This window comes from Sparus aurata, chromosome 8 (genome assembly GCF_900880675.1).
Source record: "Sparus aurata chromosome 8, fSpaAur1.1, whole genome shotgun sequence".
NCBI classification, from domain to species: domain Eukaryota; kingdom Metazoa; phylum Chordata; class Actinopteri; order Spariformes; family Sparidae; genus Sparus; species Sparus aurata.
In genome coordinates, this window is record NC_044194.1 from 21084271 (window position 1) to 21108041 (window position 23771).

At 39.5% G+C, this 23771-nt stretch overlaps 2 protein-coding genes across 5 annotated transcripts in view; one reads left to right on the forward strand and one right to left on the reverse strand.

Annotated features, from left to right (window-relative positions):
* LOC115587125 (transcription factor SOX-6-like) overlaps positions 1–13443 on the forward strand; it is a 111642-nt gene extending 98199 nt beyond the window's left edge. For 2 of the 3 annotated variants that reach the window (XM_030426762.1, XM_030426763.1), the window contains exons 13-16: positions 3346–3454; positions 4617–4787; positions 7653–7866; positions 10350–13443. In XM_030426762.1, the coding sequence (XP_030282622.1) occupies positions 3346–3454; positions 4617–4787; positions 7653–7866; positions 10350–10695 (840 nt within the window). In that variant the 3' untranslated portion in view covers positions 10696–13443. The remainder of the gene's footprint in view (positions 1–3345; positions 3455–4616; positions 4788–7652; positions 7867–10349) is intronic. The other variant, XM_030426764.1, reaches the window with a different exon arrangement.
* Positions 13444–21246: 7803 nt separating this feature from the next.
* Positions 21247–23771, reverse strand: part of LOC115587356 (ethanolamine kinase 1) — a 31884-nt gene continuing 29359 nt past the window's right edge. Inside the window, exon 8 of one of the 2 annotated variants that reach the window (XM_030427187.1) lies at positions 21247–22407. In XM_030427187.1, coding sequence (XP_030283047.1) covers positions 22338–22407 — 70 coding nt within the window. In that variant the 3' untranslated portion in view covers positions 21247–22337. The remainder of the gene's footprint in view (positions 22408–23771) is intronic. The other variant, XM_030427186.1, reaches the window with a different exon arrangement.

A 23771-nucleotide genomic window follows, 5' to 3' on the forward strand; every position in this document is an offset into this window, starting at 1 on the left:
GTATAGAAGTTTATATTGGCTCTGCTGGTGATTTTGGTCTTTGTAGGAAGTGAGCCTGTGAAACCAACAGCTCAGACTGTTCCAAGTCTTGATTAAAGGTCGACGTAATGTTGCTGTATTTGAAGCCTGAATGATATACATTATAATAAAGTACACTACAAAGCTGAGTCTGGCACCTGCAAATAGACTGTTGAGTGTCTACTTCTTTGGGGTTGGAGCCTCGAGGGGTGGAGGGCTGGTGGTGGTGTTAAGGGCTATGAATAGGAGGAATGGTGAAAAGGAGAAGGAGGGGAGGAGGAAAGAAAACAGAACAGAGCTGACTGACAGCTCTATCGGCACACAGAGAAGTCTGGAGAAGGAGAGAGAGAGAGAAAGATGAAGAAAATGGGAAGAGAGAGGGAACGCCGGGAGGGGGGCTGAGGAGGTTGCCAAACTTGATTGGCCCGGGAGGAGACAGTAAACGGTTGCGGGTCAGCTGGAGGCACGCCGTGCTGGCGGTAGGCAAGTTGTAACTGTGGTAATGAGCTCAGTACGGTGTGGATGAAAAAAAAAAAAAAAACAATGTTTGGAGTGTTACCCAAGCAACGGTGGAGGGACGCAGACGCCAAGGAGAGGGGAGACCAGGCAGAACAAAAGAGTCGGGTGTCTCTTAAATTTAGAAATATACGTTCAGCAGCAATATTGGGCTCAAGACCCAGTGAAAGTAATATTGTGTTAAACATGAAGCACACAGAAAGGATTTGTTTCTGTGGTACTTTTAAATTCAACCTGATATTTTTAATTAGTCGTTAGTCATCCTCAATTTTTATCTTTGCCTTTGCACATGACCTTGATTGTGTAATTAATTTAGTCCCTGGGTAGTCAACTTGTCTGCTTGGAAGTCAAGTGCAACTTTTTTGGTCTTATTCATACCTGGGTTAAACAGTAATGAAATATCAAGCGTCTGATGGGTGGTGGATTTTCCCGCCTCAAAGTCATCAAAGTCCAGACAAAAGTGTGCTTTCTATTCACTCTGACCGCCTGAGCATCAGGACTCCACAACAGCTGACACTTGACTGTTTTTAACCGAGTAAATCCCTCTGTGATGAAGGCAAAATCATTGAGAAGAGCACAATCCAGTACTGTACACAATACAAATGGAGTCTCATGAAAGAGAAAGTTTTTTGAAAAAAGTCTATAATGCTGCTCCAGAAGGCAACAGTCCAGTATGAAACCAGCAGACGCACACGCCAAACCTATTTCAATCTTGACTAAACAAAGCAAAGACAGCTCCTTATTGCATTTGCCACAAGAGCTTTCAAGTAGACCAAAAGTAGACCAACCGCACAGAGTATTTGCAAATTCTGACCCAGGTCTGCTGTTAATCTGTATTTGGATCAGTCTACCTCTATTGATGCTGTCTTAGTCCATTTTCCAGAAGCGTAACTCCGCTGTGCATTAGTTTTCCATCAGTCTCCTCCCATTCATACATTTCTAACTACTTTGGATGTTTAGTAATTATACTCTGTAAGCATGCTACAAAATAAAAAAATATTTTCAAATTTAAATGACACTAACTTTTAGTGTTAAGAGCACCAAACTTTGACTTCCAGAAGTCTGAAAGCATCATCATGAGCCACAACCGCTTACCCCATGCTATTGTTTAGCACAGCAAGACCTAAAAAGAAATTCTCAGTGGAGTCGAGGCCTTATTCTTGTCTCCGGACTAGTTTTCCATTCCACTCCTCTTCCCTTTTCTTCGCTCTCTCTATCTCTCTCTGTGTCTCTTTTCTTTAGTCCTTTGTTAGGCGGTTGCTTCCTGCGGTGAGTATGGCACTGCCCAGGCACATGTTCTGTGGTGGGCCTGATTACAGCCCTGCCGTAGTGCTGACATTGGCCCGCGCCGACTCCTCATCTATAAACACACACACATGTGTGCGCGCACACACACAAACGAACGAATGAACACACACACACGAACACATACACGCCGGCCCCTAAGTTCCACCAACTCTGCCAGCGGCTACCGCGGCATGACTTCACCCAGCAACCATTCCTTGCGTCAAACAAAATGCCTCTGTCACCAGAAAAAGGAGGAGAGCCGAGAGGGAGGAAGGGAGGGAGGGGAGGCTGGGGTGAAGAGAAGAGAAGAGGAGTGAAGCTGTGCGGTAGCTGTGCGGAGGGCTCGATGCTTTCCACCGCAGTTTAGGAGCGTGGTTGGGTAATTTTAGCTGGAAGGGCCCGAGGCAGGCTGCTCGTAGAAGTTATTTTGTCTCAGAAGTGGAGTGGCAGGCAGAAGGCAGAATCCGAGAGAGTGCATGATGATGGGAGGCTGAAGAAGACACTGTTGCTTGATATGAAGTATCCTTCTGAAGGACGTTTCTACCAGCCATTACTGTGCAAAGCTAACTGAACCTCACGTCATGTAATATAATTCAAAGACTATCAAACTTAAAAGGTAGAATCAGTAGGATTTGTCCAAGCTGTTCTTAAGCGCACCACAAACATAACGGATTGTTGAGTCTCTTTCCCGGGACATCAAATACCTACATCTTGGATTGGTAAAGTGTACCGAGCGCAGCAACAAAGTGAGAAAATAAGAAGATCCAGGCAGAGGGCTGCAGAGTCTAAGCAGATACGAGACACTAACACACTTGTCCTCTCCATTCCAGTCTCCCTCTCTGTCTGTTTACCTCCTGTCTTTTTACATCCTTTCATCCTCCTACTTCTGCTGTGCATGATATGCTCTGATAGGCTGAAATTGACCTTTTGGTGTTGGGAAGGCAGCGTGCAATGATGCAGAATAAAAAATAATCGATAATTCCTCTCAGATGCATTGAAACTAAAGTAATAGGCCTTTTTTGAAAATGTATGGAGTAGAACGTACAGATACTTGTAATAAAATGAAGGGTGTTAAAGTTAAAGTTGTCAGAAAAATAAATGCTCAAGTAAAGTACAGATGCCTGAAAATCAACTTAAGTAGAGTAACAAAGGATTTGTACTTTGTTACCTCCCACCTCTGTGCATAACCAACATCATGACTCATTTCTTTCAGAAACCGTTGAAAAACAAAAAAGCAGCAAAGCTGTATCAAAATAATCTATTAATACATTTTTGAAGGGGTTGTGCTGGACTTTCATCACCTCCAACTCATCCCAGCAGCTCGTTTTATCATGATTACCATCAAAATCATTCTCAGTGACCCAGTTTTAAACATTCCAGGCACTCATAGGGTTCGGGTCCAGACATTAAGTGATACAAAAAAAAAAATGAATTGGGATTGAAACATTACAAAATATTTTTTCAGCTGCATTATATTTGCAGCCTGCTTGAAATAACCTTTCAAACCTTTTTCCTGTGTTGCAGGAGCGGCTGCACTACGAGACGCTGAGCCAGCACCTGGGGAAGCTCGGGGAGGATGCTGGGAAGATGGTCCATCGAGTCATTGATCTAACGAGACCAGAAGATCTAGATGGTGAGAACCTCTGCTGTTTTTTTGTTTTGTTTTTTTTTTTTACCTTTTTCTTCTTCCCCTATTTCCCTTTCTCTAGCCTTCTTCTTTTGGTGTTGAATTCGATTAATTTGTCCCTGATTCTCTGACTCTTGACCTCCTCACTTTGGTTCAGAATAATCTGGGTGAGTCAGAAATGTATGCAGATGCACAACTGGCATGACAGAAAATGGAAGGTTGGAGGAATATGCTGGCGTCTTGTGAAGTGGAGTCTTAGTTAAAAGCAGTCACATCCTGTTCTGACTAAATTGATACCAGTGACCCTTAACTCTGTGGGCCCCACATAGAAGAGGCCCTGCTTCTGGCGGTCTCACGTCTCAGAGCTGCACAATAAAGAAGGAGGCATCTTCCAGAGAGCCAGAACATGCAGGTATTCAGCGAATACAAATATTTATTGTGCTCCTCAGGAAGCTATGATGAAAGACACCCTCAACAGCTAAACAGATCGTTCAATGTCAACATTTTTACTCTCTTGAAAAACTTTACACTGTTATTATTCCTGCGAGTTCACGACAGGAGGCTGAATACCGCTCCTTTGATCCAGGAGTGTTTGTGACACAAGATCCCACCCAGTGCAAGTATGCAAACAAAAGCAGGCAAAGACGTGCGACAAGGTTGTTTGTGGTTATTGGTCAATAAGGTGGACTGCACATAAGAATTCTCAAATGAATTCCATAAGTGTAATGAAGTCAGTTATACTGTTTCCTTCTCTGAACTGTAAGAACACTGTCTTGGTGTTTAAGGCTTTTTTCTGCCATCCCACCTGTTGCTCATAAAGCACCACTGTTTACAGGCGATGACGACTTGAGGACTGCTCATTGTGGTTTAGTTTAGAATCAGATGAGTAAACATGGGAGTATAGGCACAGAGATAATATCAGGCGGAAGCAAACTGACTATGGTGTGTATAGTTTATGTGTGTCTGTGTAAGCATGTTGAGGGCACCCCAGCAGAGACCCCCAACACTTGTTTTTTGTTATGTTATACATCCTCTCCCGAGCAGGCAGAGGAGGAAGGAAGAGCTCATCCTTATCAGAGCATTATCCTGCATTTCAAGTGTGAAAGTATGAAAGATGACTGTGTCAATGAGGGGCATAAAGAGGGTGTCTTTTCTTGGTGTCACGCAGGGAGCAGTATCACAGAGGCGCGAGTGTTCAGGGAGGCGCGGGGCAGGAACAACAGCGAACCCCACATCAAGAGGCCCATGAACGCCTTCATGGTGTGGGCCAAGGACGAGAGGAGGAAGATCCTGCAGACTTTCCCCGACATGCACAACTCCAACATCAGCAAGATCCTTGGTGAGACTTTGCAGATTTATAATTCATCGAACATTCAACTTTAAAGATCCCATGTTACGCTCATTTTCAGGTTGATGCTTTCATTTCGACTGCCTGCTACAAACGCTAACATGCTTTAATGTTAAAAAACGCAATATTTTTCTCATACTGTCCATACCTGCAAGTACCTCTATTCACCCTCTGTCTGAACGCTCCATTTTAGTGCCTGTCTCTTTAAACCCCCGCTACTGAAGAGTCCAGTCTGCTCTGATTGTCCAGCTCTCACAGGCCTTAACAGACACAACCGCCCTCTTTCTGCATTAGCTATCCTGATGTTTTTGGAACCACTGTCAACCTGGGGGCGTGGCTGAAGGCCTGATTGTATAGTTGTGACATCACAACCTTACAGAAGTCCTGACGGCTCGTTTGAAACCACAGTTTTCGATTACGGGCTGTGTGCATTTCTCTGTCGTCTGAGCATTTTGATACTTTTATGGTATTTACACAGACCCAGTGTGTAATCAAAACACACATGGAAATCTGACTTTCTATAATATGGCACCTTTGTAACTGCTTTTGCAATGAATGTTAGAAAATAGTAGAGAATAGAATAAACTTATTATTAGATATTACAATTGTTCACCTTACCTTTTTGTAGTTATTTAAAGAGACAGGGCATATAATTAGCAACTTTTTTGCATTTTTCTCCAGACTTTCTGTCACTGAAAGGAATTTCTGAATTGGTCTTGCTATAAAAGAGCCTCAGTTACTATAAAACCACAGCAATCTGTTTCTTTTCCCAAAAAAACTCATCACCTTGTGGATATGTTGGGACATGAATGCTATATTTTAAGAATTCTATGTATTATTAAGTCAATTTTTTTTAAAAAGGCAACAAAAGAAAACATGACCATGTTGTGCTGTGTATCAACATCAGACACTGAATTCCTTCCATTATCTTGTTTAAAGACACGGCACATTGCCACAGTTCACAGGGTTTCCTACCAGCAGGCTGCGGACTATAAGAAGGACCAGTGTGTTTTAAAACCTGGAACACTTCACACACAGAGCTCCACTGTGTCAGCCTGACTACTGTGATGGATGCATTCAGTTAAAAAGTGGCCGTGTTGATACTAACCTCCCCGACACAGATAGCCATTCACACGGTGCTGAGCATAACGGTTGTTCATGAAATTTTCTTAAGACCTCCACTGTCCAATGCCGGGCTCCAGTGAGCTCGAGGGTCACTGAATGTAAATGTTCCTCCTGAGCAACATTAACAAATTGCTGTTTCTTAGGTGGGTCTGTGTTCCTGACTCGGAGCTTTGAATGGCCTCCGATACAGGGGCTTTTTGTGTTTGACAAAATGCTTCCTTCATTTATATCATGTGTCATTTGTGCAAAGTTTAACTGAGAGAATATCAATTTTAGACCAATACTTATTTCCCTTTTAAAATGAATTTTTAAAAGTCAGATATGAATCGCAAGATCCTTTTGGTAAGAGGCAATACGAAATTATTCATAAGTATTTTATCAAACCTGTGGTAAAAAAATAAAAAAAGGAACATGAAGCAGAATTTAAAGTGGACAATTGTGTATGTATATATAACTGCATGTGTACAATTCATGTCCTTCCAACATAATAACACAGCTGGACTCTAGGGAGTGGGTGGCAAGCTTAAAAAAACTCCTCTGTGTTTCCTGTGTCACAAAAGTACAAGACCAGTTTGTGATAAACCTTGATAAACAGAGACGCGAGGCGGAGTGTGTATAATCAGTTGTCGGAGTGCCTCGCAGATGTGCTGCGTTCCTGCGGTAATGGCCCTGTCCACTTGTTCAGAAGGTCCTCTTAGCGCGGAAAATACGAAGTATACAATGTATCATTCTTCTTGAGCCAAGAGGGAGCAGAGTGTAATCCACTCTTGATTTTAAACAGCCTCCTTGGTTAAAGAATTGATGGTGTCTGTTCACATGATAAAAAACACCCAACCTGAAGAAACCACCAGAAGTGCTGATGTTTTTAATGTGTATACCAGCAGCCTTGTGACTCTTTTATGATTAAATTGACGTGCAGCTGAAATTACAGTCTGTTAGCACTGCCGGATCACTGATTCAGTTCTGATTACATCTATTTCAGCACAAACTCTGTGCTCAAGTATTATTGACACAATAAAAAAAACATGTGTCCAAAAGTGAATAGCAGTGATGGAATGTAACTAAGTTAATTTACTCAGTTACTTTACTGAAGTACAATTTTGATGTACTTGTACTTTTTTCTTTACTGGAGTATTTCCATGTTCTGCTCCTTTATACTTCCATTCAACCAGAGGCTTACATTTCATCATTCCCTAAAATTGCTAATTTTGGTTACTTTATAAAGTATGTCGTGTTGATTTCTTAAAGGGTCTCTCTGGAACTTCTGTGCTGTGCTGGAAGCCGGTCACTAGTTCATGTTTGCAGGCTCCATTTTTTTAACCAATGCAAGCCACTGTTGCTCTCTTTTAGAGGAGCGGAAAGAGGCACCGAGACGAGACACTCACAAAAGGTCAAATCCCTTGGACTGTCACTGAAAATTCGACCTGCGTCCTTGACAAACAAATCTACAGTGGAGCAGCTTTAACATGAATGATACTTGTAAAAGAACATCTCTAAACTATTGTATTGCTACTTTTAAGGAAAAGATCTGAGTACTTTTTTCACATCGACACTCCCCAAAGTCCCCAAAAAATCTATGGAGGTTCATTTCTGTCACTAACTAAAATCGCTCGCATACATGACTCCCTAAAGTCTGGGGTGATACATATACATTTAATGAGAAATTAAAGTTAAGACAACACTAAAAACTAGAAAATAGAATCAACTAAAAGTCTTAATCATTTGCTGCAGGCTCTCGCTGGAAAGCCATGACTAACCAGGAGAAGCAGCCGTACTATGAGGAGCAGGCCCGCTTGAGTAAGATCCATCTGGAGAAATATCCCAACTACAAGTACAAGCCGCGGCCCAAGAGAACCTGCATCATCGACGGCAAGAAGCTGCGCATCGGAGAGTACAAGCAGATGATGCGGTCACGACGCCAGGAGATGAGGCAGTTCTTTGTGGGGTGAGTTAGAAGGTTGTCCCAGAATTTTGAAGTTCTTTTTAGGGCTGTGGTTCAGGTGTAGCATTGGCGTCTCATTACCGGAAGGTCGCTAGTTCGATTCTCCTGGTCTGCATGTCAAAGTATCCTTGGCCAAGTTACTGTACCCCAAACTTCAGTATGCCATGCACAGTGCACCTTCCATGGCAGCCACCAGTGTATGCATGTATGATTTGGACAGAATGGCGTCTGCTCAAAATGTAAATGTGATGTACCTGCTTATACTAGTTTTAAAGAATTATTCTGTGTGGGTTGAAAAATGCATTTTATAGATGAATAAGCCTATTTTGCATTTTCAATCATTAACTTTGATTTAAATCCTCAAAATAGTGCAACCCACACAATCTTTGACCCTATTGATTTCCCTCATAGCGAATCAGAAGTAGGTGGTGGAGACATTCACTCATTTTTCCAAATCTCACCTTTTAGCCAGCACGCTTATAGAAGATGTGCAGCCTTGTTCAAAATCAGAGCGTTTCATGTTTAAATATAACAACTGCACAGAGTGAACGTTGGCAAAGTTGTTCTCAATGTGACTTTTTGCCATTCGAATGACCTCTTCTCCATCGCTACCTTACATACAATGTAAAGAGGGGATTTTGTACATGAAATGTTGGTGCATTGACGTCCACAAGAACACTTGATTTAATACTGCACCTGTGACTTTTCAGTTCAGTCGGCTCTTTTAATAAATGCTATCCTGCCAGCCACCTCTGCCTGAATATGGGTATTTTAGTAAGATTTTAGGGTATTTCATTCAAATATTTCTCTTGCAGTTGCTCTGTTTCCTAGCACTTTACATGAGGATGTATTTGTATTAATGTGTCTCAACATAAATATAAAATAAATATTCTACATCCATTTGCTAGAGGTTTGCGGAGCGGCCATTAGGGTTTATGGACCATTTATGAAAGTTTTCTCCTTGGAGTCCTTTGTTTCTATCTGCAAAATCCTTTACTCACTCACTGAAGAGCATATTTTTTTAGAGTGTAGTCAGTGCAGTGAGGGGAAAAACAGTGGCATTGTCTTAATAGGAACCAGCCATGGATGTGTTTAAAGCCATCACAGTGGCCTATGTTTGAGATGGATTTACCAGAGGCCACGGCTTTGAATAGGAGCGATTTTTAATAGCTTGTCATTTATTAAATTAGGACAATGCTGGGCGCTTGCGGGCAGTGAAATTGGACACAGACAGACATAGTGGAATATGAAATGTAAGCAGATGTTTGAGAGGGAACAAGAGCGAGGCAGACGTCACAGGCTGAATGCCACATTTACTGTGTGTGGTCAAGCAAATGCAAAGAAAAAGCTTATGATTCTCCAGGCCTGGACTTTCAATCAAAGCTGAATCAAATAGCCACTGGGAGCCAGTACACAACCAGTTTCTGGCACATTCCACATAACTAAACCAGTGTTGTTTTAAAGTGTTCAATGTTAAAATGAGTCCGTCAGAGTGTACAGCGGTAATTGTTTCAGGAGACGGAGGAGGGAAAAACTGTTAGGTGAGAAAAGTGACAGCAATTTTCCTGCTTTATGTGGCTCATTTGAGGAGCCAGAGGGCCTGTTTGAGTGATGTGCGTTTACACTCATTCCATCTATATCTTAACAGGTTATTTAGCCAGTGCTGCTGTGAGCTGGCAGGGAGAGCTCCATGTTAGGACATGCCTGGCCAGATGAGAAGTGCTGCCGTTTAACTGAAGTGGCCTGAGAATGAATGTTTTGTTCAAAGCTGTTTGTTCAGAGGAGGTCCACTTCGGACAATAGCAGGTTGATGCCATATTAACTGTTGCTCTAACCAAATCAATCTTTTTTTTTCATAATTTCATCATTAAATTATTTATTCTTTTATGCAGTCTACTTCTATTTGCTGTGAGAATGTCTGTCCATTAGTTTGGTCCATACTGAAATATCTCGATAGCTATTAGGTTGGCTGCATGACATTTTGGATGGACATCCATTCTCCCCAGAGGAGGAATCCCTCTGACCCTCTGATAGTCTCAACAACTATCTGATGGATTGCCATGCTATTTGGTCCACACACATCATCAGCTCAGATATTCAGTTTGTTAAATGCTTTGGATTATGACAAATATACCTGCAACAATAATGATATTCTCAATGTCCATATACAAACAAACTGGTTTCAACACAATTGTGAACCCCACCCCGTCCTTGCTTGTAAACAACTGAGATTTTCATGGATGTCCCTTTCTGACCCAATCATGATACTGTCACTTGTCACCAATGAAGCTGTTGAATGTTCCAAACAGTTTTTGGAGAATTCCACAACTTTCCCAGTCTTTTGTTGCTCCTGTCCCAACTTGTTTGAAACAGTCTTTGGAATTAAAGTTGTTTTTGGAATCAGGATTGTATCTATTTCAGGGCTGTTTAATGTTTATTGACTAACCTCCCTTTTATTCTTTACTTTCCCCTCTTTCCCTTCTCAGGCCTCAGCCACCGATCCCTCTTGGTAGCACCCCACCCGGTGTTGGAGTTTACCCTGGCGCCATAACCATGGCAACGACAGCCACGCCATCCCCACACCTGACCTCAGATTGCTCCAGCAACTCCGCCAGCCCTGAACCTGCCATCCCTGTCATTCAGAGCACGTACGGAGTTAAGTCCGAGCCCGGCAGCAGAGGCAATAGTGTCGGCGGGGTCGGAGCCTTGGAACTGCCAAGCGACCCCACTAACGGAGACGACGACATGGACATGTACGAGGACTTTGAGGACGAGCCCAAGTCAGACTATAGCAGTGATCATGAGACACGGGAGGCCATCAGCGCCAACTGAGTGTGATCTCAGTTGTCTCAGTTGTAAAAAGAGAGGAAAAAAAAAAATCTCCTGTTGTTCTCAGAGACGCTTTTTGAAAACACAATTTATTACAGAGACCTTCAGGCAAACTTTCAAGACATGTTGTGTTACAGACTGAGCATGCCCAGACAGGATTCATACTGCTCCCATCGTGAGAAAAGAAAGAAAAGACAGTGTTGATGGATGTCCTTTTGAAGAAGACGGCTGATGGGAAAAAATGTGACCCAAGACAACAAACCGAGCAGACATTCAGACACCCAACTGACAATGAACTTCAGTTTCCGACACTTTGACAATCTTAACAGGAGCGAATAAGAGTTAACCAGACGAGACAGAGAGAGAATGAGAGAGAATGGGACAGAGAACAAATGAGCGACGAACACATTGCTGTGTGGTTTGTAAAGAGCATGCATGGATTTTGAAGCATCAGGAATTGGTCTTCAACAGCTATTTGGTCTTAAATGTTTAAGGAGTGATTTAGTTTTCATCATTATGTATTTCCCTTTTTGTGTTTGTTTTTTTTTCCTTTTTGTTTTTTGTTCTATAGACTTTTTTTTTCTGACAGGTCACTGCCTGTACAAACTCTGGACTGTCGGAACTTGAAATCTGAAAAGTTTTAATATAAATCCTAGCTATTGTAATCTTATAGTCTTACTTTTGTTTCTTACGAATACAGTGCATCTACATATTTTTTTTTCTCTGACAAACTGCTTACATTACATTACTGTTTTTCTTTTTTCTTTTTTTTTGTTGTTTTTTTTTTTTAAATATCCCAGCTCAGGTATGATGTGCCAGCTTGTGAATGTGTTTTTCTTTGTTAGTTTGTTTTCATACAAAAAGAGTGGTAGCGTTTTCAGACTGTCAATGAAATAAAGGGAGCAAAATCCCTTAAATAACATTATTATTATTATTATTATTATTGTTATTATTATTATTGTTGTTATTATTATTATTATTATTATTATTATTATTATTATTATTATTATTGAGTAAGTAAGTACCCAGGCATTGTACAGATTTACTTCAAATGTGCCAAACCTACATTCACATTCACTTGGGATGGTGTAGTCTTAACTTCCAATGCTGCAAAAAAGTCTTATACAATCAGCTTTTTCTATCTGATGAGATAAGTTCCTACTCGTTAACTGCTGGCTCCCCTACTGGCCCAATCGCAGGCAGAGCTCAGGGAGGATGTGTTTTCATCACACTCGCTCGCTCGCTCGCGCTCTCTCACACCACACACACTGTGTCGCCCTCTGACAGACCCTTCAGCTTTGAGATTTAGTCAGAAGAGCAGCGTCAAAGGCGTCAGTTTTTTCAGTTCCACTGCATTGGTGCTTTTATACACCACATTGCCCATAATACCGTGAGGCCAGCGCAGCACAGTGTGTATCCAATCAAACATTTAGCATTTGAGTCCGTTCCTTTCAATCGGGCCAAAGTTATAGACAGAGTTCAAAGTTCATGAGTCTTCAAAGTGCACCTATAGCTCAGTTCATTCAGCCTCACATAATCGGGGATGAGCAGCCCCAAAATTACCCTACTGTAGTAGAAGAGTTTCTAATATTCTGGATCCCTTCACTGTATTTTGAATTGTGTTTTGAATTGGTACAAAAGTGTACAAAATGTTACTATTTTTATTAGCCTGTTGATATTTATAAATGTCTTCTCAGCATCACATGGAATAGATACACCAAACTTGTGTTTTAAAAAAGAATTTATATAAGTGCAAAAAATGGGTTTAATAGGTCTGTTTATATCAAAAAAGGGTACCTTTTTCTACGTTGCATGTATATTTTGAAGACAAGTAAATTATTAAGAGAAGAATGGAGGAAAAAAAAGGTGCACAATTCTCAATTCTCAGTCAACCACCCCAGTCAGAGCACACAAGTTTTTCCACAGTCTGAAGCGAGATGTTAATCCTTCGTCTTGGTGCGGTTCAGCGGTCAGCATAGTGCTGGGTGTGCACACTTTTTCCTCTATTTTATTCAAATGTCACATTCTATCTCTGAAGACACGTATTTTTTCTTTGTCTCTTTTCACCACACTCCTAATTTTTCCATTTTCAACACCTGTGACCTCGGGTGGTTTCTGGGTGCTCTGTTTAGTTGTCAGCTGTTTCACACGTCGTCTGACGCCATATTTCTTCCTATGACCATATCTGGCAGTTTTTACTTGGGAAAGCTTCACAAGCTGGGACTGAACATTGGTTTTTGCTTGCATCACAGGAAAAAAAAAGCCTCATGCATAGACATTTCTGTTAGTGTCACACACATCCTAAGCACTGGATATAAATTCTATGTTTTTTATTTTTAGTATTAACTAATGTGAAGTTGTTGTTTGATTATCGACATGATAAATTAGAACAGTCAAAAGTCACATGCTTGGACTCTATAGGAAGCCGTGTACATGCCAGGCAAAGGTCAATTGCCATTTCTTTAGAAGCATTTCAGTTATTGAAGCACGTTTTGTTGCCGCAGCTCTAGTGCCGCCTAAAGGGGTTGAATCACCTCTGATCTCTTTGAAAAGGTAACCTCATGCTCTTATCAGTTGTGACCTGCAGAAGCAGAACATACGTTTCCTGGTCAGACATATTTTGTGATGAGTATTGTATTTGAAATTCAATTGTGCGTTTTAACATTTCATTGTATTTATTAGCCAGCTTTGGCTCTAAAAAGTGTCAGTACAACTTGGTGAGAAAGACAATCAAAAAAATAAATAAATAAATGAAACTTAGAGACTCGAGATTTTTTTTTTCCAAGCTGTCACTGTTTAGCTTTTCAAGTGTTTCTTTGACCTTTGCGGAAAGATAAGTTGCATTTTTTTGTTTCGTTTGCAGAAAAGAGCTGGTACCTATTGTGTTCTGCATGTGAAAGCACTGTGCACGAGTTACAGGTAGTGCTGCATGAATTTTTATTTCCATCGCTCTAAATGGTGCTCTTACTTTCCAGGGATCTAATAATTTCCAACACAAGGCTTTCTGTTTCCAACATCGAGCTGTTCCACTTGGTCTTTATATTTTGGTGGCCCGTTACAGTAAATGTGGCCTATTGTTCCATTGTGTGCGTGTGCGTGTGTTAGGAAACGCCACACATTCTGACTGTGCTGTGGTGTATACGCCACGGCGCCGGTGCTCGCTGCAGCCAATCCCAGCATTTCAGAGACAGAAACAGAGAGCTCAGCCATATGCAGCCACATCATAAATCTAATTGTAATTCCCAAATCAACTGTAGCGTCACCCTGCGAGGGGCGCCGGCGAGTTTGTCACACACTCCTTTGTGTGCACTTGTGTGTATGTGTGCGGCGCTTTCAGTTGGGAGGGGTGTTTGAAATCATACTTGTGCCGTTGCCATGCTAATCTCGTTAAATAAGTCATCATAATTTACATTTCCTTTTTCCTTTCTGCAGGATGAACACTTAGCTGTTTGCAAGTTGACAGATTGTTTCTGTGTGTGCACGGTTGTGTGAGTGTAGGCAAAGCTTTCAGCACCTTAACAAAGGAGAGTAGTTCATTACAGTGCATTCATAGTTTCACAGCTCAATACAGACACTCATATATATGTATACAGAGACTTCAATTATCAAGGAAGGGAACTGATGTAAGCCATGATTTTCCATTGAGTTTGCTTGATTTTCTTGGTGTTAAAGCTACTGGCAGCTAAATGTACAGAGTCACACTTAAAATTCAAATGTACAGAGTCAAATTTGTAAATATTTTTCAGAATTTGTATTTAACAACCAAATGGTGCAGGTATCTGAAAGTGAGTCTGTGGTTTTCTGTGGTAAAGTCACAAGAGGTAAGAGTGTGACCTCTCTGCACTTTAACATAATCTTTTAATTTACCACATATAAAAGTTCTCCTACATGCTCTCTGTATGAGCCTATTAATGAATAGAGACTAGTTGGTATGGTAGGGAAAAGGCCCACTGAATTTACTTTTGTTACTTTGGAAACAGAAGATTTGTGTGGCCACACATGATTTCATGTATTTATCATGTCCTAACTGACAGACAAAATTGAGCACAAAAACAAAAGGAAAATCACAAAAAGGTGATTCAGTGTCCATTGCAATGCTAATTTGCAATGAAACTTTAATTAAAAAATACGACCAAAAAATATCTGTAGATGACCTTTTTTTCATAAATAAGATGAGGTGATAAAGAGCTAAAAATAAATAAATGATAAAAAATATGATGAAATACATGTTTTGTTTTCTCTGGTGAAACGAGACAGGACTTGAATGTTAGTGGTGGCTATCAGACATTCAGAAAACACATGATTTTTTTTCATCTTCTTTTGCTGTAATCCATCTTGTGAAATATAACCAAGCCATCTCTCATTGATGGACGAGCAGATTGATGTGACATGTACAGATTCCCAGAATGCCAGGTGATTTTTGATATATAACAAAAGTCTCCATCTACTTCAGCTGTTTAGTTAAAGAAAGAGTATAAACTGGATATTTGGCAATAGAGCTTGACTGCCTCCTGGTACTGAACTAAATGTTCTTCTCAAGTGAGGGAGAAATCGACATAGTGATAAATGGAGCTGTGTTTAAGCAAGCTTTGAATTTACCTTTCTTTTCTTGTGGGTTTGGTGTGTGTGGATGATGAGCCATAATGACACACTCACTTCAGCCTGGTCTTGGATCAGCCCTGTAGGCAAATTCAGTTTTTGATTTTTTTAAAAAACGTCTTGAAGAGTAGAGAGAACAAAATCCTTTCTTTTTTCCCCTTCCTACCAATCAGGCCTTGAGATCAAGAGCATTATAAATTGTTATTACAAAGGAGGAGACCCCCTTCAGACGTGTTGGAGAGGCTTCTTCAATGAGGCATCAAAGCCACCCTGTTTATGATCATGGAGGATCCACTTCTCATTAAAGAGCACAGAGTGGTCATGGTGCTGCAGCATGCTATCATCCTCTTTGAGCTAAGAGCTTATAATGCTTCATCATTCGAGTGTGTTTGATTCACGAGAGGAAAAATTGACCCAGGCACTTTCACTGAGACAACTGAGTTTCACACTGAACACTGCTAATGTGAATTGGCAGGTAAAACATTGCTTTGAAGTCAGCATTTGAGATTTTGGATGTTCAGTTTAAAATTAATCGTTGCTTTAACTGCATCACAAGAAATCTGGACTGAGCTCATTAAAAGTTAACTTGAGGTCAGATTCTTCCTCTCAAAAATTTGAAAATTAACAGCATTTAGCAGTGGTTGTGTTTCAAGGTATGGGTGTATTGTATTTGAGTAAAAGTCTGAAAGTATCTTACATTGAATGTACTTTCGTCTCAAATGCAATTTCTAGCAATAATTAATGAATTGTGAATTATCAAAAGTACAGGTAAAGGTAAATAAATTACACATACACCGATCAGCCCTAACTTTAGGCCACTAACAGCTGATGAACACAAAGAGGTTCAAGGTCTTGAATGGGCCTCCAAATTCTCTGGATTCAAATCTGATCAAGCATCTGTGGGATGGGTTGTAAAAAATCTGATCCAAGGAGGCCCAAAATTGTACTTAATATAGACCAGTAAATGTACTTAGTTACATTCCATCACTGACTAAAACACATACAACCCTCCTGGCAACTTATCATGCTAATATTTGCTAAGCAGCAGTAAACAGAAAACACATCATTTGATATGCAGGTTTGTTGTCAGATACCAAATTGATTTGAGGGCTAGATGAAAAGTCTGCGGTTCAACAAATTCTCAACAATTCATCCAGAGGGACACATGAAATATCACGGTAAGGGTTCAACCTCGTGGAGATGGTTCAAGGTAAGACAGGTGATCACCAAAAATAGTAGGATGAATCATCAGGGGACCAGGGAGATATATATATGTATATATATATATATATATATATATATATATATATATATATATATATATATATATATATATATATACAGATATGTATATACAGTATATATATATATATATATATACTGTATATACATATCTGTATATACATATCTAAAAAAATCCATCCAAAAGTCTCAATTCCAAGAGACCAACACACTGACGGACCAACGTTGCATCCTTGGAGCTATAATGTGCCAGTTCATAGTAAACCCTTCTCTTGAATACATGTTTGGATACTTTTGAGTAAAATGAAAACTGATAACAACTGTAAATTAAGAGTCTTTATTAGAATTCTAAGGGTCAGCAGCCTTGGGAAGCCTTCAACTATAAAGAAAAAGCTAAATGTAATAACTGTATAAAAGGAAATCGTAGGAAAAACCCTCTGAAAGGAGTTGCTTTAGCTGCGTCTGTGTTTCAGTGTCTTTGAAACACTGCATAAAGGCCTATGCTTCTTTTTTAATGCAATTAGAAGTGAGGAAAAAATCTACAGCACTTTTTGGACAGGCAATGGACAAAAGGCCATTTTTTTCCTTTTTGAGGCAAAGTCCTTGGGTCTTTTTAAGTGCATTAGTCTGCTAATTAAATATTATATGTTTAACGAAAAATGCACTTTGAAAGCAGCTGGATTGTTTGACTCAAAGACACGGCTGCAGCCTTGATGATTGGGACTGTGTGCGACCATGAGGAGGTAAAGAACTGCATTGTTGACAGTCCTCCCCTCATTTTACCCGCCATAATCCTTTCCACTGATTTCACAATCACCTTCCCTTTTGTGCTTCCCTCACAGACAGAGACAGGCACAGTTATGCAGAGAAGAGGACTCTTGATATTTCTGAGGACCTTGCATTCATTTTTCATAGTCTGATGTGTTTGTTACACTGACTATAGGCCAACTTATTGTTCATGGTTCAGAATGTTTGTGAAGCAGTTTGTTTATGAGACAAACTGAACAGACTCGGGTTTTAAACTACATAGAGTGTACAGTGTTATGTCAAACAGTGCTCATTGGCATTTAAGTAGGAGGGAACATCAAGTAACATTTCAACAAACTGACTATATTACATGTTTTAATCTCTGCAGAGCTAAGATTATTTTGTTACTGTCCTTGAGACCGTCCCAACTGGTCTGGAGGGTTTAAACCTTCAGCCAAGTCAAAAGAATAAACTGTTGGCATTTTACATTTCTGCAAACCACAAAAACGTTCAGACTTGTATGTCGGTCATATGTCATTACTACAATACACGTCATCTCACGTTCTCATAACATGTATATATGCTGACTGTCATGTCTGGAAACGAAGGGGAATGATGGTGGTATGAATGCTGCCAAGCCGCAGACAACTGTTCAAGACTGTGTTTCACCGTTTGTGAGTGTGAAACCACTGGATACAAGTAACTGTAAATACTGTAACGAGATGAAAAGATGCTTCCAGATCTGTTTGTGGCAACAAACCAAACCTAAATACGTTTTTGTGCCTAAACTCAACCAGACCACAAAACAGAATTAAATTAACCTAAATAAATGCACAGTTTCAACATGTCGGTGTATGTATGGTGTTCAGAAACATACACTGGAAACATTTATTCTGGTTATTTTGGTTGCGACCGCTCAACCTTTGATACTATCTTCAGTAATGTATGTGAATACATTAAATACATTAGATCCCCACTTTCATTTGTTTTTCTAACTTTATAGTCAAGAATAAATATTCAACCTAAATTTTGTTATGTTGGGAAAAAAAAGGACCCAAATGAAAGACACACACCGAAAGCTCAAAAAATCCAAAGTGCAGGTAATGTAGTTAAAAGGCACACCATGAAATGTTGGCATCAAACAGGCAGGCAAAGTAAAATACAAATACTTCAAGCAAGCCAGAGAGCCACAAGGAACAAAAGTGGGAAAATGGAGGATGCATGAGGAGCAAACACAGGACTGTATGAAAACCACCAACTGAAATACACAGAGGCTAAGTAACAAGTGAAACACAGGTGCTAACAGACAAAGGGCAGGAAAAAGAAAAAGACAGGAAGTGGAAAATAAAACTTGCATTTATTTCTTGTGTGTACAAGAAAAGACTTTCAACATAAAACAGGAAATCCCAAGACAAATTACTTAAATGCTTCAGAAAATTTGGGCATCTACAATCCATTGAAAATAGGCACGGTAATTTAATATGATTGAAAGAAGCTTCGACCCTTGTGGTGAGATTGTTTCGTCAATTGCTATTTCCAGAGGTCAAGAATAAACCCTCGAGTTCAACATTACCTCAAACGTTTCTCTTTTGTTTTTTCCCGCCCAATCTGCTTCTGGCAACTAAAGCATGATCGAGAACTTCATGAGTATGTTTAGGCAACTTAAAGCACTTGGTTAACGTCCTGGAAATACTGTGGTGCTGGCATATACATCAGAGGAGTAGGCGAGCAAAGCACTATGAGAAAGTATGTGAACTTGGTTTAATACTGAATAAGTCAGGAGTGATTTCAAGAATTAGAGTCAAACTAATGAGCACTGTGCTCTCTGCCATCCAGCCTGCATTCTGCACCACAGACTTTCATCACTGGTACTGGGTCACACCACTTCGCCCTGGAGAAACACATCACTGTTGAGCATATTCCAGGTGGAGTTACAGTTTACAGAATATAAAGGGTAATGCAAATTAGTTGTGTATAGACATAATTTGTTGGAGAGGTCGTAGCTGACACTGTCTTTAATTAAACATGGTTCGTATACACACTGCACTAAAATCTATTATAAATAGATAAGTGGCTGTAACAAAGCTTCGACATGTGAGTGAGGGGATTCAGGGACTAGCGTCTTTTGTCATACATTTGAACATGATTAATTTACAGACAATCAATCTAAAGATAGATGACTTAATCATTAGCAATTGCATTTCACTAAATTAACATCGGAGTTGTGCTTTAGCAATTTACATTTTGCAAACCACTGATGTCTTGAAACTTCGCAATTTTCTCCAACCTACCTTAAGGTTACATTTTCTGTATTATGTTCTGACAACAGTGTGTTTATGATCCGGTTAGGTTTAGGCACAAAGGAAACTTCATTAGGGTCCGGAAGATATTGAATCATTACCACCCCAATTTATTTTGGCCACTGAAATTGTTGAATTATTTAAACAATATTCATATGAATCAACACATTTTTCAGTCACAAATATGACCAACCAATTTGCTTCCTTGTTCCATTTTCTGAAGAATGCACAGCTGTGGAAACAATCTGTGACAATTTTGCAGCATATAAACAACCAAGGCTACTACTAGTGACTTTATTAAATTATAAGCATAAGAGATAGGACTGAATTGGATGCTGCATTGTGTAAAGCATATATTACAAAAAGAAACAACCGTGATCTCAAAATGTATTTTATTTATTTACTTATTTGTAAGATGACAAAAAAGGACGAGTAGCTCTAGAGTTCTAACTCAAACAATGCATTAGGAAGTCTGTTAATACGCTGCTAATGATTCTTTAGAAATTGAATTAGTTTAGGTAAGTGACCTCTCCTCTTGTTAGCACTCCTCAATTCAGCCTCTGCACAGCACCATAAAAGTTAATTTTCAGACTGATTATTCAGTCATCCAATTATATAATTTGTTTTCAGTAGCAACAACAGCCCAAATTAATTAACCTTGTAATTTGTATACAACTCATCATGTCAAGTGCTTAAAGTCAGGTTCTTAAGTGGTCTGAAAATAGTAAAGAAAAATTGTTTTTCAATTTATTTAGGCTGAAAGTTACCCAAAACTTCAATATTATGTTAAATTGATGAGAAAAGTTTCCACTCTAGACACACTTGGCAGGTTTGTTGCTGAGGACCCGAGGGAGTGCAGTGTCAAATTAGGCTCAATTTGGACACCCAGCAGGTTCAATATTAACACATCAAATTAAACGGTGAATTCTGTGGCTATAGTGTTCTGGCTTCATGACTCTGCAGACTGGAGCTGGGCTTACACAACTGAACCGCTGGATTTAGTCATTTTGGGGCCTGAGGCAAACAGGCATGGGGCCCTTCACATCCTTTGTTCTCCCTGTTTTTAATCCCACTTGTAATGTCTTCTCTTCAGGCCTGATTTTCTCTTCACCATCACTGACACAGCATTCATGTCTAGACACGTCTGGAATTTAATTTCTAAAAAAAGCATTTGTGGTGCACACAATTCGGATGTGACGATATATTTCAGGATATCGCGATAAAAATGTCTTGATACCGTCGTGGGACTGTGACGACATCTACCCTCATATCACATGGTCAGGAGTTTGCACGCAAAGCTCACAAAGCTATTGGTGACGTGTGTTGAGCGAGATGGTATAGTTCACTGAGTGGTTTTAACAGATAACAGATGATATTTTACTTTATTTGCAACAAAGTGTGAATTTTTTTTACTTGGAGAATTAATTTTTAAATTGAAAAAATATATATTTGTGTAGTTCATGGCACAAATCAAGCAGGATCTCCCTGCCCCATGTGGTCCACAGGAAGAGGCCTAACTTTGACTCTAAAGAGCAAGACTGGATCTAGAAACCCCTCAATTTATTATGACCTGCAATATCAACAGTAGGCTATAGTGTAAAATGTGTTATAATCTAGGTTGAAACAAGGTGAGGACCCAAATGCAGACACACAAGGAAGGCAGGAATAGGGGAACTAAAAGCGAGCTTTAATAAACAAAGCTGGATGGTACAAGAAAACAAAGAAAACAGAAAAAACGAGTCATGATGGACAAATAGACAACACTGGGAGGGAAAAACACGCAGGAGGACTTGAGAAGCAAGACGTGACACATGATATCAAAATAAAACAGGGAACCCAAGAACAACAAGACACTTAATCATCACACTTATCAGACAACTTTGATAAGGAGAAAGCAGCTGCAGTACATGAAGTGAATGTCTAAGGTTGAAGTGAGGGATAAATTAGTTGTTAAAGCATTGTTTAAACTCAGTAATATATAGTTTAACAGCACCGGTGAATCAATGTATTATTAATTCTATAAACTGCTGTTGTGTTTGTTTAAAATGTTGGAAAGGGTCAAATAGAAGTGTAGTGACAGTCCTCTCAGTCAGTCAGTGAGCTAATATCCTATCTACAGTGAATTTTGCCATATTTGGCATTTCACTACCTTCTAAAACCTAGGGTCAATTATGACATGACTTGTAAATTGTTTGTCCAACATCATTCAGAATCAAACACTGTTGTTAAACACTGTTTTAGCACCTAAATGAGGTGAATTTCTTATAAATCTTCAAATCTGCAGTCCACTGTGTGATTGGTGGACATCCTGTAAGGTATATAAAATGCGGGTTTACAACATAAGTCCCTCAGAGAGAACGATTTAGAATAATGCACTCCTTGGTAAATAAGTTGAAATAGAAAGTTGTTTTCCATCAGAGCTGTGGTACGCACTGAATAAGCATGCAAATAACCCTCTTATGGGTTTTATGATCAGGCTCAGTTTTTGTGGCTTCATGCGACTCGGCTAAATGTGGGAACAATTAATGTGTCTCTGGCGCAAGCTTCATCTCAATTTGCCAAATGCGCTTATCGGCATACTGACTGTGGTAAAACAAATATTTTAAAAATCACAGTGATAGCAAAACATATTAACTTGCGCTACAGACTGAAAAAACAAACAATAGAGAGGACATTTATAAGCTTATCTGTACCTTAATTTCCACAGTGGATTTATAAACATAATCAGTGTAAATTTTGGCTCCTTATCCAATCATTCTAGCTCATCATTAATCCAAAATACTCTTCTTTCTTCTGAAAGTAGTAGTTGAGTCGTGCAGTAGCGTATCTGGGAGGAGAGCAGAGAATAACAAGGAATGATTAGACAGCGCATAAATATTATTTTCTTTTCTTTTTCTACATAGCATCCACTGTCCTTGGATGGACAAAAGGTGCATAATCACAATACAGTCGCTGCACACTGTAATATTCCGTGGAATCATTTACATTTTTTTCTTATTACTGTTACTTTTCATACAATAAGTAAAATGCTTTCATTTAACTGAAATCTGCAGGAGACACTAGATATAGCTGCCTGTGAATGACACAAAAGCCAAACTCTGTTCATGGTCCGTCACGGCTCCTTGTATTAATCATGTACAGAGAACACAAATGGGAGGAGCAACTGAATCACAATTTAACTTCACCAGATTTTTCGGCAAAAGAAATGGAATTTGAATAATAGAGTTTTGATCCAATAGTTAGATAAATTTTGATCTTCTCTTTTGCCAGATTGGATTTTCAGGCCTCTGCAGTGTAATTACATTCTATAATGTTTTGAAAAAGAATAAAGAACTTCCTCGCTGAATGTCACCTTACCAAAACACTCTGTAGAAAAGATGGCCATTTAGAGAAGCAATTCAGACATCAATATTTTCACTAAAATACTCTTTTGCCAGTGAGTGCTGTTTAAACACCAGTTACAGAGAATGAGCTGGGCAACTCTTAAAAGCCTGTAGAATTTAACTGCACATCGATGGGTTGCTTTTTCCACTTCACACATTTGATAGCTTTAAAAGTCAGTGTGCTGTCTAAAACCACATCTTTATTTGAAGTAGGAAGCTTAGTAACAATAGTGGAGTAAATACTGTATAAAGTGGAACAAGAGTTAGATAATATAATAAGAAACATTGCTGAATATTTAGATTTCTAACTTAAATATTACAGCACTCTGTAGTTTTTTAAACAAGTTCCCATCTACCTCAGTTATTCAGGAGAATGCTGCAAAACTGTCCCAGGTCTGTATCAATCTATCAGATGTAATGTAGGAGCTAACTACAAACAAAACTCATCATGTTATGTGCTGAAAGCTTGTATGTTGTATGTTTTATGTATGTAACGTTGTGATAGTGCAGAAACGAGTGATGGGGGGTTGGAGTGGCTGATACAGAGACACCATTCACACTATTAAAACACTGAACCATCAGCATGATTTGAAGCTGTTAGGCAATTATGTTTTAAAAAGTTACATAACGTTGCTTTAAAATTGATCGCACATTTGGAATTTCACTTGATCTGATGCAGGTAAGTTTCTGAGTGTTTCACAAATGAACCTGTACAGTCTGACTTTATTTTGAAATTTGCTTCACAGTGTAGTTAAACAATATAGTAGGCTACTAAACTTTCATAAAGTTGAGGGACTTGTGAACCACA